General features: G+C 47.6%; 1 protein-coding gene across 4 annotated transcripts in view; it reads left to right on the top strand.

Moving 5' to 3' along the window:
* The window catches only part of FAM184B (family with sequence similarity 184 member B), a 128,968-nt gene extending 116,702 nt beyond the window's left edge, over nucleotides 1–12,266 (top strand). For 3 of the 4 annotated variants that reach the window (XM_087434138.1, XM_087434137.1, XM_014788895.2), the window contains 7 exons: nucleotides 1,820–1,983; nucleotides 2,994–3,166; nucleotides 4,313–4,459; nucleotides 6,604–6,721; nucleotides 8,395–8,499; nucleotides 9,331–9,530; nucleotides 11,066–12,266. In XM_087434138.1, the coding sequence (XP_087290264.1) occupies nucleotides 1,820–1,983; nucleotides 2,994–3,166; nucleotides 4,313–4,459; nucleotides 6,604–6,721; nucleotides 8,395–8,499; nucleotides 9,331–9,530; nucleotides 11,066–11,159 (1,001 nt within the window). In that variant the 3' untranslated portion in view covers nucleotides 11,160–12,266. Of the gene's footprint in view, nucleotides 1–1,819; nucleotides 1,984–2,993; nucleotides 3,167–4,312; nucleotides 4,460–4,659; nucleotides 5,680–6,603; nucleotides 6,722–8,394; nucleotides 8,500–9,330; nucleotides 9,531–11,065 lie in introns of those variants that run through there. The other variant, XM_087434139.1, reaches the window with a different exon arrangement.
* The last annotated feature ends 2,529 nt before the right edge of the window (nucleotides 12,267–14,795 follow it).

The raw sequence follows: 14,795 nt of genomic DNA, 5'->3' as shown, positions 1-14,795 counted from the left end.
TGGGGACAGGCTGGGATTCTCAGCACCAGTCCCAGAAAGAAGGGACTTTGTGGACTCTGTGATGATGATAGCAAATCATAGGCTTCCTGGGTGGTATTGAGTGGGTGGGAGTACCTACCACAATAGGGTGATATTAGTTATTCCTGGTCCCAATTACTCCTATTCCACTGTCCGTGTGAGACACACATGACATGCAGGATAGGTCAGTGCATGAGGGGCAGGGAGGGTGAGTGTCCACCAGGTTACCTGATACACTGGGTTTGGTACCCAGACATGCTGGATGGATGGATGGATGGATGGATGGATGAGTGGATGAATGGATGGATAGATGGATGAGTGGGTGGATAGATAGGTGGATAGGTAGGTGGGTGGATGGGTGGATGGATGGATGGATGGATGGATGTTGGGAAGGTATGAGATAAGAGGGGAGGGTAGTGAATGAATACACTGTAGTTCATGCTTTGCTAAAGGGTTTTATTGCATATATTTTTATGATAAAGGATTTCCAAAAATTGGGTTGTGTTTGGACTTTTTTAATAGAAAATAAGCTATAGAAGTCACTTTATTAAAATTCTATTGGGGAGGAAAGATGACCAAGTAAATTTTCAACGTATTATCATCAGACTATATTAAGCTTTTATATGTATTTAATATACTATACCTTTGAGAGAAGCTTAGTAAGCCTATGGGAAATCATTTACAACTGATACACTTTTACAATATCATTAATTTTCACTCTAAACATCATACATTTATTTTACAAATATATGTTGAGCATTTGCTCAGTACAAAGGCCTGTACTGGGTGCTTATCTTATGGCTTATGGAATTATTGGGACAATGTTTCAAAAGTTATTTGCAATAACTAAAATACAGAGTCTCAAAAGTCCAAAACAGAAAAGTAAAGTGTCAAATTTACTAGCACTTGAAAATTACTTCTTTTAAAAAATTAATAGCCCACTGAATAGCATCTACTCGATTAGAAAATATTCATTTTGAAATGAGTGTTTTCTTTGCCTTTCTGTCATGCTGGGAAGTATTACACTTTCAGAAATCACTCACCATCCTCAGAGGAGAAATCTGAGTTTCTGGCCATACTCTTCGCTGAGTTAAGGAGGGCGTGTACATTTCTCCTGGACAATTCTGGTTTTAATGCCAGTCCCGTTAGGATGACATGCCATCTCTTGCCTCCACGATCCAGCCAAGACCCCAAATTCATGGGAAGGAGAACCCATGAATAAACGTTTTGTCTCCTTAAGAGTTGACATCATAAATCTCAAAATTTCCAACTTGAGACCCGTAACCCCAGAAGAGGCCCCCTGGGTCATGTGGTAATTCCCTGTTCTTCTCTTGGTTTTCTGACTTGGTGCTGAGGCCAAGTGTTGCCTCAGGGTTCAGCCCTGGGCTCAGGCTGTCCCACCCTAACCCACCATCCAGCCTAACCAACCAGCAATGCCTAAGCAGGTGGTTCAGAGTGCAGAACCACTTGAAGTTTTGAATCCTGACTCCACCACTTACTAGCTGGGTGGTTCTGGGCCACTTACCCTCTCTGAGTGTTCCCTTGTCATAAAATGGGAGGGGTAATACTTACCGGATAGGATGGTTGTAGGGCTTACATGAAAACAGTTTTCAAGGGTTTAGCACATTGAGTGCTCTATACATGGCACTGTTGTTACTGTTATCTTGAAATCAGTTTGGGAAACTCAATCCAAAGCCTTTAGCAGCTACCCACCCCATCCTACCGCAGACACAGTTGTCCCTAGAGGATAGACTTCAGCCTTCACTGTGCACCTGACCTTCCCCTGCTCTTCCTTCTCCAGAGTCCCTCAGACAGGAGCTGTCGGAGCAGCGGGCTGCCTGCTCTGAGCACCAGAAGGACTTGGAGGCGCTGCAGGCTGAGCTGAGGGCCCTGAGAGGCTTGGGCAGGCAGCAGGCCATCGACCAGTGTCCCGGGGACAGCGAGGACCGCACCGTCACTGCAGAGGTCAGCGCCCCTGCCCTGCCCACGCCACACCCCTCTTGGAGCAGCGTCAGGGCTGCAGCAAGGAACCCATCAAGGAGAGCTCTGGGTGCTCCATCATTCCCCCGTGTGAAATGGGGAGGACCCTGCCCCTTCCACAGGCCTGGGGGTTACCTGACCTGCCTGCACGCTCCATCTTTGAAAAGCAAAACACAGGTTTTAAGTGCTGCACATTATTTTTAATTCAGATACAATAGCATCTCAGGGTGTTGGAGCTTGACATGCCCTGGAGACAGCTGGTCCAGGTCACTCCTTCGGATCTGCAGAGAATTTCTCAGAACACCTCCCCAGACAGACTTTCTGCCTAGACCTCCCTGTTCCCGTGAGTGGAAGCTGCCTTGCTGTCACATACATTGATGTGGGCATAAATCCTTGTATTTCTATCGGACCCACTGGCATTCAAGCACCATTACATGTAGCAAGCATTTATTTGGCACTTAACTGAATCCCAGCCACTGTGCTAGGTGCTATAGGATTGGAAGGATGAAGAGGAGCTGGTTCCTTCCCAGAACAGCTCCCAGACTAGTGGAGGAAACCAGCATTTAAACAAATTAGTGCGTTTCGGTATCACCTCTATGTCGACGAGATTCGGTGCTGGCAGAGAAGAGAACGCCTATGGCTTCTCCCCTGAGGGGTGGAGAAGGCTTCCGTGAGGCAGCCATGAGCGGGGGTGGGGGGAGCGGGCCCTCTGGGCAGAGGGAACGCAAGGGCAAGGGCGTGGAAGCATGAACCACGTGGGTGTTTGTTTCCTTTGATTTAAGCCACATTCTTGGCTCACTAACGTCGTTAAACTTTTTGAGGGCCAGATCTGGCCAACTGTCGAAGCAGGAAACTTGAAGAGGCAGGATGTGAGCCCCTGATCAGGAGCTGATGTGGCTCACGGGTCTCCATCTTGTCGCAGCCCATGGGGCCCTTTGGGCCTTGTCCGCCTTTGCGCCTCCTGAACACCTCTCTCCTGGCTACCTTCTCCCCAGGACGGGGGCGGCCCGGGCCCGGCGGGCTCCCCGAAGGGCGCCGCGGAGCAGGGTCCGAGCGAGGGAGGCGGCCTCCGGGAGGAGAACTCGCGGCTCCAGGCCGCGGTGCGGCGGCTGCGGGCCGAGGTGGAGCAGCACCAGCGGGAGGCGCTGCAGCTCCGCGACCAGCGCAGGTGGGTCTGCGGGCCCAGAGCGGCCCTGCCGCCCGCCCTCCGCCGCCCCTGGTGAGCCTCTGAGAGCTGAAGTTGGGTCACCCGCTCGGCATCCTCCCGAAGAGAAGGCTCCCTAATCCGCCAGGGCTTCACTGATGTCACTCCTTTGACCCGTCAAAGTATCCATGCTTTAGGAATTCTAGACCTCAAAACTGCAGAGGATTTGTCCTGAAATAGACGAGGGAATTCTATTTCCTTACACATCAGGGAATATATGGAATCAGACCTAGGATACCAAAAGGATCCTCAAAACCAGCCTTAGGGAGACAGTGCGGTGGAACGGTTCAAGACAGGGCTGGGTGCTCTTAACTAGCTGTTGGCGGGTTGGCTAACTAACGTCTCCAAGACTGTGCCCTCATCTGTAAACGGAGAGACCACCACCTCTCAGGGCTGCTGGAGAATGCAATGAAATGTATGCAAGATGCTTAGGCCGGTCGCTGACGTGGCGGGAGCATCTGTGGATCCCTTAGTGCCCCACTGGTAGGTTAAGAAAGAAATAGCCGACGGTTGAACGTGTACTTTGTGCTATGGACTGTCTGGATGTGTGTTAACATCCTTGCAATAACCCTATAAGGCAGCCACTATTGTCACCTCCATTTAACACATGAAGAAGCTTGCCCAAGGTCTCACAGCTAGGAAGCGGTGGAGGAGGCCACAGACACACAGGTGGCCTGCCTCGGAAGGCTCTCTCCTGACCCCTGTCCCACCCTGCCCCTCCACCCTGGGCCGGTGACCTCCCAGGGCTCCAGAGCTACAGTGATTCTGACACAGCATCTCAGCAGCCAGGCCCCACCGGCCCCGAGTGAAGGGAGTGTTCTCCGGGACTGCCCTCCCAGCTGTCCCCCACTCCTCCCCCGGAAGGCTGCCGTTCATGCTCAGCTTTCTCCTCCGTGGAATGCTGGGGTGGCAGATGCTGAGAAGGGGCCACACAAGTGGGGTTTAGAGACCCCAGGTCTCCTTCCCACAGGTGCCCTGACCTCAGATTCATAACCTCCCCGCTCCATGGTCTCCAAACCCGGCCAGCCAGCAGAGGGGAGAGAAAACCCCAGTGCCCCAGGGGTCAGTCCCTAGAGCCTGGCAAGCCCCGCCGTGCTTCATCCACCGCAGGCTGCTGGAGGAGGATCAGCAGGCCCGGCGGGCCCGGGAGGTGGAGACGCTGCGCCAGGAACACCGGAAGGAGATGCAGGCCGTGGTGGCGGATTTCAGCAGCGCTCAAGCCCGGCTCCAGGCCCGGCTGGCTGCCCTGGAAGCCGAGTAAGTGAGGCCTTGGCCCCAGGTTGGGAGGGACTAGTAGGTACATCGTTTTATTAGGGTGACCAGCTCATCCCATTGTCCCCGGGATTCTTGCAGTTTTAAAACTAGAAGTCCTGAGTTCCAGGAAGCGCCTCAGTCCCAGGCAAGCTAGGTGGTTGGACATTGGTCGTTTTACGAGACTGCATTCCCCTTTCACACAGGGCGCTGGGAATCCGTGAGGAACGAGCACTGCCTCACTGGCTCAGTTTGACCCTCACACCCGGAAGAAATCAGAAGGATCGGGGCTATTTTTTTATGAGCATTTGCCCTATTTTAACACGCTTCATCTCATTGAATCTTCACAGCCGTCCTTCAAGGTGGAAACTGTTATTCCCATGGACAGATAAAGACTAAGGGTCCCTCGGGCATGTATGCATGCGTTCATTTATTCATTCAGCAAATATCTGTTAAGGGCCCACTGTGTGCCTTGCACTGTTTTAGGCTCTGGAGTTACAGCAAGGAACAAAACAAAGACTATGCTCTCATAGAGCCCACAAATTCTAGATGGGGAGTCTGACAAGAAGTAAGCAAACAAATAAATACCTAAGTTCATATCAGGCAGTGAAAGTACTGGCAGAAAAAAAAGATCAGTGTCTATAGAGTGGCAAGGATGGGCAAGGAAGGCCTCTCTAAGGAGGTGACATTTAAGCATAAGGAGGCAAGGGAATGAGAGAGCCATCTGGAGGAAGAGCATTCCAAGCAGACAGAACAGCAAGTGCAAAGGCCCTGGGGCCTGCTTTACAAGCCTGCACAGCCAGAAGGCCTGTGTGGCTTAAGTGGCATGAGTGAGAAAGTGAGTGGTAGCAACTGAGGTTAGTGGGGTACCTGGGAGGGATGAAGGAGATCCTGCACTGAAAGGGAAGCAGTTTGGATGTGTTCAGAGTGCACTGAGAAGCCATTGCAAGGCTTTGAGCAGGAGTGACACAGTCTGATTTACTTTTTAACAGTAAAGAAGTACTGTTTTTGGGCCAGCCCAGTGGCTTAGCGGTTAAGTGCATGCGCTCCGCTGCTGGCGGCCCTGGTTCGGATCCCGGGCGTGCACCGACGCACCGCTTCTCCGGCCATGCTGGGGCCGCGTCCCACATACAGCAACTAGAAGGATGTGCAGCTATGACATACAACTATCTGCTGGGGCTTTGGGGGAAAAAATAAATAAATAAAATCTTAAAAAAAAAAAAAAAAAGAAGTACTGTTTTTCTGGCTGCTGAGAGGAGAAGAGACTAGGGGATCGGGGTTAGCAGCAGGGAGACCAGGTTGAACAGCACTAAGTGAATTTAAGTGTCACCTGTCTGACCCTTTAAGAGCTTGTGCTCTTAAAAACTGGCCTCCGCTGTCTCCAATACGAAACAAATCACCCAAAATCTGGAGAGGAAGGTTGTCTGAGCTACCATCTAAGGGGTACTTACCACGTGCCAGGTGCCCATTATCTTACTGAGGCCTCACAGCCACCCGATTTCATGCCCATTTTAAAGAAAGAACTGAGGCTCACGGGTGAAATGCTGTGCCCAAATTCACGGAGCTAGAAGAAAGCAGAGCTGGGATTGGAGCCCAAGTCATCGAGCTCCAAAGCCCGGCCTCTTATCAGCTGCAGTCAACAGGTCGTCTGCAGCCCCAGGTACCCAGCCCCGCCCCCATCCGCGGAACACCTTCACGCTGAGGGGGCCGTGGGTACCGGAAACCAGCTCCTGCCGCGCTCCGTGTCCGCCAGCAGATGGCGCCAGAGCCACGCCGGCATCAGCGGGACCCGCTGGCCTGGGGCGGGAGTGAGGGCATTTTCCTGCTGAGGCCTCTTCTCCCAAACGTCCCTGGTTCTTGAAGCCCCACGGAGCGGAGCATCTCTGTGCACGCGCAAGCCTTTGGTTCCTGGGCCCCGCAGCCTCAGGGGAACTGACAAAAGTCAGACTGGGAGTTTGGGTCGTGGACTCCATCCAGAGCTCTGCAGCCAACTCACTGGGGGGCCCTAGACAAGTGCTCTGGGCCTCAGTTTCCCCTTTCGTGAACAGAGAGTATGGCTGGCCAGGCTAAGCACACAGTGGGTCCGCATCACGTCCACCTCTTCTCCCCGCGCGCAGTAGGGGGGCTAACTGCACGCTTGCTTCAAACAGACTGAAAGACTCCGGAGAGAAGCCGGGGAAGGGGGCGTCCAGGCCGGAGGACGTTCAGCTCATAGGCCGCCTGCAGAGCCGCTTGAAGGAGAGGGAGGAGATCATCAAGCAGCTCACGGTGAGGCTGGCAGGCCGCCCGCGGGCCCGCGTGGCTGCCCAGAGTTCCCCGGGGGGGCGTTCACTTTGCACCTGCACTTCTCTGGGTACCTCATATTTTAATGCTAATAACCATAAAACCACCTTACAAAAGATCCTTGGTTATTTTTTTCCTATTACGTAAAAAAATACTCACTAAAAAAATTAACATAGGAAAATATAAGTAAAAAAAAAAAATCTATTCCCAAGTCCTACAGCATTTGCCCACTAGTGATAATTTGGAAATTTCTATAATTTGGGAAAATCTAGAATGGCTTGCCCTGCATTTGAATTTTAGTAGAATCAGGCAAGCCAATTACTCTTTATTGCTCTTCTTTCTGTAAAAATGACCACCTGTTTTCCAGTTAGCAAAGCCACCCCTGGATCCCTTAGAGAGAATAGTTTTCTCTGACGCTCTCTGACTCTGTATCCAGCAGCCACCAAGGCCTGATGGCCATTTCTTTGAGATGCCCCTCCCCTCCGTCTGCCCCTGCCTGGTCCCACAATCCAACCACCTCACATCCCTATCTCCTCACACTTTGACTATTGCTTTAGGCTCTAACCCAGCCTGGCACGCTCCATGCTTTGGTTGAAAGTTGTTTATATCGGCCCAGCCGAATCAGCTGGGACAGCTCTCAATGGCTTACGTTCAGCCCTGGGGACAGTAGGTAATAGATTCACTCCTGTCAGTGTGGCCCACAGTGAGAGCGCTGGTTAGCTACATCTGAAGTCCAGCCACTTCCCACCGTCTCTGCCTCCACCACTTTAGTCTAAGCCCCGTCTCCTCTCACATGTGCGATGAGAAACCATTGGTTTCCCCACTCACTTGAGCCTGGTCCCACTATGCTGACCTCACATCAACCAGAGTGATCTTATGAAAATATAAGGCAGATCGCAGCACGGCTCTGTCCAGCACCTCCTGTGGCTTCCCAGCTTTCTCAGAGTAAAATCCACAGTCTTACCATGGCCTGCACAGCCTCACATCCACCCACAAATACACACACACACCTCGCCCATCTCACTCCCATCCCCGCCGCCCGTCCCTGCCACACTGTTTCATGTGAAGACATTACTGAGGCAATCAGGAAAACTTAACCACTAACTGAAAATTAGATGATACTAATAAGGAATTGCTCATTTGCTAAGTGTGACAAAGGTATTATGCTTAGGCTTTTTTTAAAAAAAGAGTCCTTATCTCTTAGAGATACGTATCAATGTTTTAACAGATGAAATTATACAATGACTGGAATTTGCTTTAAAAATAATACAACAGGAAAGAAAAAAGTGGAGAAGGACACACAGAAACCCTATATTGGCCATATAGTGACTGTATGTGGGGGTTTTCTTTCTTTGCCTTATTAACTTTTTGCAGTAGACTCCTCAGATTCTCAGAGTAGCTGGATCTCTCACTTCCCTAAGGCTTTCCAAATAAGCTTGGCTTTTCCTTTACAAAAGGGGCTGGGGACACAAAGATCCCAGGAGGGAAGGTGCTTAATCAAAGCTTCAGCGGATGGCAGCTTGATTCCCACTGGCTTCCCCTCCCTCCCCTGGACTTCCCTTCTCCCTGTGTCCAGCCCTCACACAGCTGCCTTCCTTCAAGTAAAACCAGTGCTGTGTGGTTAAACCCATTTAGACTCAGCTGTATTGTTTTTCCAGGAGGAGAGAAGATTCCACTATGCAGCCTTCCCCAGTGCAATGTCCCATCGGAATCGGTCCTTCTCTTTCAATCCTCACCAGGGGTACCTGACCCCTTCCATGAAGGTAAATCAGTTCTACTGGTTGCTATGCTTTTCACCATTCTGCTGGCTTCGTTTTCCCTGAAGGTAACTGCAGCTCATTTGTCAATGGGCTGGCATACATTTAGAGGAATATTCATTGAAAATAAGACCCACAGGAAATAGTCCACATTATTAGCAAACAGTATTTTTATCTGGCTAGGCAGATTACATGTATTTTTAATTTTTCATGGGTATTTGTATTTTCCAAGTTTCCCATAAATAAACATGTCACTATTAATAATGGCTCTATCTGGGTGATAGGAAAGAGAGAGAGAAGAGCAGGAATCTTCCACTTCTTAACTTTTTTTCCTTTTGTTACAATGAGAATATTCACATCCAAGTCTCTCATCTGCTATCACAAAACCCTAAAAGCACTAAAAAAATTACTATTTTTTTATAGCTCACAGGACAGTATACCTAACCTAAGCTGAACTGATGTGAGCTCATTTATAATTTTTATATATCCCTCTATTGTGACAAAATGTAACTTTCATTCCAGAATATTAATGCATTTGAGGACAAGGTGGGCCCAGCCCCTGCTGGGGGTGTTATATGGTCTTCTAAAATCTAAAAACAGATTTTGAATTACAAAACACAACTGTCCCCAGAAGTTTTGGATAAGAGATTGTGAACCTATGTGTTTTTTAAAACACAAAATAGATTAGAGGAAAAATGGTTTAAAAAATAATATGTAAGTGTAAAAATAAAAGTATTTCCTCCGTGCTCATATGGTTTTGGTTCGGTAGGCCTTGTCTACTTTGACAGTAATGCCCCTGTGGGTGGCTGTAACAGGCCTTTCCTTTAATACAAACAGAAAAAGAAGATGGAGGAAGTGCCCAGCCGAGTGGTCAGCGTGCCAAACCTCGCCTCCTACGCAAAGAACTTTCTGAGTGGCGATCTGAGCTCCAGGATCAATGCCCCTCCAATAACTAAGTCACCCAGCTTGGACCCAAGCCCCAGCTATGGCCGGCCTTACAAACCCACCCAGTCTCCAGATGTGAAAACTGCCACAAGGTAGGGAGTGGAAGCCATGATTCTGTTTTCCCATAGATAAGAGGGAAATTAGGATTCCTTTCTGGACCTACGAAATACCTGGCATTTGGGCAGATATCAAGAGCAGGAAAACAAGCCCTGCCTTGGACAAATTACAATCCAGCCAAAGGGAAGATTGTGTAAGAGAAGAGAAATAGGTCATTCTTTAGAGGAGGTACTGTTCCTGGTACTAAGGCCCAGAAAGCCTTTTCTTCCTGGAAGATTAGACGGGGGACACTGAATCACTCAGCTCATCACTTCACTGTGGGTTACACGGAAGATGGACTCACATCATCTGGCCCTGAGGTCTGGATTCAAATTCTGGTCCTCCTCATTCTTAGCTGTGTAGCTTTGGGCGGGTCACTTGACCTGAGTCTCAGTTTCCTCACCTCTGAAATGAAGATAATACAGCACTTACCTCATCAGACTCATGAGACTAAAGGAATTAATCCATAGGACGTGCTTAGCACAGGACCTGGCACAAAAGCATTGTGTATTTCCACTATTATTATTAAGGTTATTTCTCAAGATTCATTGTATCATCTTGTAATTTTAAGGCCTCTGAATCTGTGGGTTTGGTTGATCATGCATGACGATCTCAGATACCACCTTCTTATTTTTCCCGAAACCCATGCAGCATGCTTCTCTTCCAGAAATGTGTGATTTTCCCTTTGTTTATTAAATCTCCCTTCTATCCAGTCTTCCATTCAGAGCGAAATTTCAAATTCTGGGCTTTGAAGTTTGCATTTCAGAAAGGGCTTCTTCTAAAATGTGCCTTTTCCAAAGGTTCTGCCTGCCCGGGGCTGTTGGGACAAATGGGGGGGCATAGACCTTTGTGAGTGTCAAGCTGAAAGGACCTCTGGCAGTCAGTCATGGAACAGGTCCAGCCTTTGTTTCGCAGCTGAGGAAACTGAGGCCTGGGGCCCCAGGCACACCCCTCTATTAACGGCCAGAGCCAGCTCCTGACCCTGGCTGCGGGCTCATCTCGTCATTACACACCTCTGTGTGAGCCGTGTTCCCATTGCTTTAGATGAAGCTTCACGAATGCAGATAGAGACCGTCTAGCCAAGTACACACTGTACTTTCTTGCTTACTGGTTCCCTTTTTCAATTTATTAGGCTAATTTCACAGCCTCATTGAGATGCCAGAACACATTAGATAACTTTTGAAGAAGCCATAAACTGTAACACTGTGCGGATTAACCATTTCTTCTTTTACCTTTTTTATGGGGTTTACTGTTTAATTTGTGCCTGAAATAAATAATAAATGTTGAAAAATATGCCTCATAATTCTTAAATGAAACAATGGAGAACCTTCTGTTTGCAAAACATGAGTTAGACACGCCATCCCCTCCCTCATCCTTTGCAACTTATTTCCAGCTGCTAATGTGGTCAAGTTCTAGTATCTTTTGAAGGGTAGAGAAGCAGTTATCTTTCCCTGAAAAGATGGTGGGGTATTAAGTTGTTTATTGAATAATTTTAAAAACCATCAAAAAACCTCTGTCTCTTTGTTTCTAGGACACAAGATGGTGAAACAGCCCAACCCAAAGAAGTCCAGCAGAAACAGGGCTCTGCCCACCAGGAATGGTTTACCAAGTATTTTTCCTTCTAAACTGATTCTTGAGACTCCATCACAAAGATGACATTTGAAAAATGTTGCTTTTAAAACATTTGATTGAGGGAATGAACTAAAAAACCAACCAACCAAATAACTTGCTTATACTATGATTTACATATGATAGCCAAAACAAATTTTGGCATTAACATTTCATACTGTTTCATTGTGACACCAGTTCATTAAAAAAAATTATTGACATTAAGATAAAACCAACCAGTGTTATCAAAAAGCCCCCACAGGAAAATGTTATTAATGTTACCAGTGACCTGCACATTGTACTTCTCGTGTCCGTGAGATTGTCTCCACTTTGTGGAGTATCAGACTTTGTGATTTCCATGGTCTACTTGAAAAGTGGTTTCATTTTTCCTTAGGATGCTAGTCATCTCCACTTGAAAAGTGTTTCTACGTAAATGATCTAAGTCCAAAATGCACAACTAACCTTAATACGAAGAGGAATAAGACAAAGTTCAAAATAACCAGGAAAGCCAAGTCAAAAAACAAAACTGGGAATGGCCCATAGCCGACCTTGGCATACTTGGATTGAATGCTTTGACTTCCTGGGTCCAGGACATGAAGTAGATTATAGAGGGGATAACACCTACCTCAAAATGGGCTTTGCAAGGATTAAGCAAAATATTATGGGTAATGATACCAATCATGAATTGGAATTAAGCACTGCCAGGATTTTTCTGTGACTAACCGAGCCTCGCCCCATCATATGTCTCAGTTTCAATGACTGTAGTGTCAACGTGGTCACTTGTGAAGGTTTCTAGAGTGTCCAGTCTTTGAAGTCAAAGATCTACTGAACCCGTGGTCTTTGGCTTCGGGCCGCTTGCCAAGTGGTGCGTTGCTTCCCCATTGCATGAATGCTCAGTAGATTCAAGGGAACTGGGAATGGCCATCCACGGTGCTGACCTCTCTGTCGGTCCACACCGAATGACCCTTGGATGGAGCAGAGCGATTTGACAAGACTCAATACAACTTTATTGGGCAAGATATGTTCTCAATCCTTTGGTGCTGGCCCAGCAGGTGGCCCATAAACAGCTGTTTATTCTATGCACTGTCAAATCTTTGCTCTTTGAATAAAACTTTAAACAACTGGGCAATAAACATGGTTGTGACTTGTATTGTTTTTCCAAAGAGGGGTGAAATGAGATGAAGACAGAGCTTGGAAACAGGAAGTTCACATTAACCTCAATTGGAGCATCTTCAAATAAAAAGTAGTTCTTTACATACTTATTTCATTTTGGGAGAAATGCAATTACAACTCAAGCTTAAAATTTGAAAGTAAATTTACTATCTAATCAAAACACATGGACCCAACAGGATAATTTTGTGTGTGTGTGTGTGAGGAAGACTAGCTCTGAGCTAACATCCGATGCCAATCCTCCTTTTTTTGCTGAGGAAGATTGGCCCTGGGCTAACATCCGTGCCCATCTTCCTCTACTTTATATGGGATGCCTGCCACAGCATGGCTTGATAAGTGGTGCGTAGGTCCGTGCCCAGGATCCGAACCTGCAAATGCCGGGCTGCCCAAGCGGAGCGTGCGAACTTAAACATGACATCACCTGGCTGGGCCCCGAGTAGGATAATTTTTAAAGTGCAAATACTTGTTACCGTACGTGTTACAGGCCATATTGTTTTTCAGTATCAAATATTTTTTTAGTTATCTTTTGTTTCCTACCTAGAGTGAGCATTGTAGGATTATGTTTGTATTTTGTATTTCAAAGACTACATACAGGTAGTTCTATTTGTTGAAACCTTTTCCCACCACCATGCAACTCCTGATGACTAGCAGCGTAGGCTGCACTTGATTATACTGCTGTCCTTGAACTCAGTGTAACACCCAAGGCAGGGACAGAATTTTATCAGTTGAGACCCTCCATCTGTTTTTTTTTTTTTTTAATTTTATTTAGTTTCATAGCAATGAAAAATTTGCACTTTATTTATTTTTTTTCCCCCAAAGCCCCAGTAGATAGTTGTATGTCATAGCTGCACATCCTTCCAGTTGCTGTACGTGGGACGCGGCCTCAGCATGGCCGGAGAAGCGGTGCACGGGTGCGCACCCGGGATCTGAACCGGGGCCGCCAGCAGCGGAGCGCACGCACTTAACCGCTAAGCCACGGGGCGGCCCTCCTCCATCTGTTTTGACTCCTTTCTTGTTGCAGGTGAGTGAAAGATCTTGTTAAAATTCTAGATTCTACCCCAATATATCTTTGTGAACTAAATCTTTGCATGCTTCTATCATTTTTCTTCAGGACATATTCCTTGAGTATTGAAGTAAAGCATCAAAGGATCCATGCTTCAGCTTTTCGTTTGATATTACCAAATTACCATCCAGAAAGTTTCTAGCAATTTACACCTTTACCAGCAGTGAATGAAATTCTGTGTACCCTAGATAATACTGGCAAAGAAACTCAATTTGATAGATAAAACATTCTTCTTGTTTTTGTTTGCATAATCTATTCCATCAATCTCTCAAGAGCAGAGGGGTCTAGAGATGCTGGTAGTGGCTTGGAGGAAACAGTGGAGATGAAGAGAAATGAACTGATTTAGGAGTGGGTTAGGAAGGAGAAACCACAGGATCTGATAAATCTCTTGAGCCTATATTATGACAGAGGGAGGAAGAGTTAACATATTCCTGGAGCAAAACCGGAAAGGAACGTTACTGCAAATTGTTTCTTAACTGGGGTAGAAAAGAACACAATCCCCCAGTGGACGGCTGCATGCTGTGTACCTGGGCCCTAATATTAACTGCTCTGGCACTGCTGCAACATCCAACAGCAGTTGCGATTAAGGCTACTGGGTCTATACTCATTCGCCAGGATCCCTCTGGGTTCTGCAAGGGGCAAGCATCACGAATTAAAAGGAGCTATGATAGGGACCATGCAAATTCCCTGCATCCCTTGGGTTTCTAAGGGTAGCACTAACCTCCACTATCACCCCCAGGACACAGTATTATGTTTGATCTGCTACCTCCTGCTAGCTCCTTAGCGGTCTGCTCTCCCCCTGCAGGAGATACTCAAAGACGCCCCAGGCACTCATAGTGGCCTTTGACCTTTTCAGCACTGTTAATTTATCATTATCACTCACTGGGAGTCAAGACAGGATAGTGATAACCAGCCAACTCTACTGTTCTTGTAAACACTACTTCCCCAGCCTTCCAAACGTTTGAGTCCTTGCACCAATAGTGTTCCCTTCCACTGGGACACTTTCCCGGGGCACCACTGGTGGAATATTCGGGAATGACGCCACTCCCTTGTGCCAGTGCCTGTCTGTACCTCACATACCACTCAGGATGGGTCCTCCTTGCCAGCAGGACAGTGAGTGAGCCCAGTCCCCAAACCCCATGCTGCCTGCTTTCAGACCATGTCTGTCACAGCCAAGTCAGGCAGGTCCTCCAGGAGGCAACCTCAACACACAATTAGAGGTGCAAGAAATTTGTGGGGGATGTCAATGCCCTTCAGCCAATGACCACCGGAAACACATCTGTAGCTGAACAAGGTGAGTTTATGACTCGCTGCAGTGAGGAAGGCTCTGTGTGGAGAATGGTCGGGCTTCTCAGAAACACGGTGTTAGAAAGAACCTATTTCAGGATATTGGCATTGGTTGGGTGATTTCTAGGATCGT

The sequence above is a fragment of the Ceratotherium simum genome, chromosome 8 (genome assembly GCF_057802395.1).
Source record: "Ceratotherium simum simum isolate JZ-2026a chromosome 8, ASM5780239v1, whole genome shotgun sequence".
Lineage (NCBI taxonomy): Eukaryota > Metazoa > Chordata > Mammalia > Perissodactyla > Rhinocerotidae > Ceratotherium > Ceratotherium simum.
The sequence above is the reverse complement of the archived record's forward strand: the minus strand, read 5'-3'. Positions and strand labels throughout refer to the sequence as shown.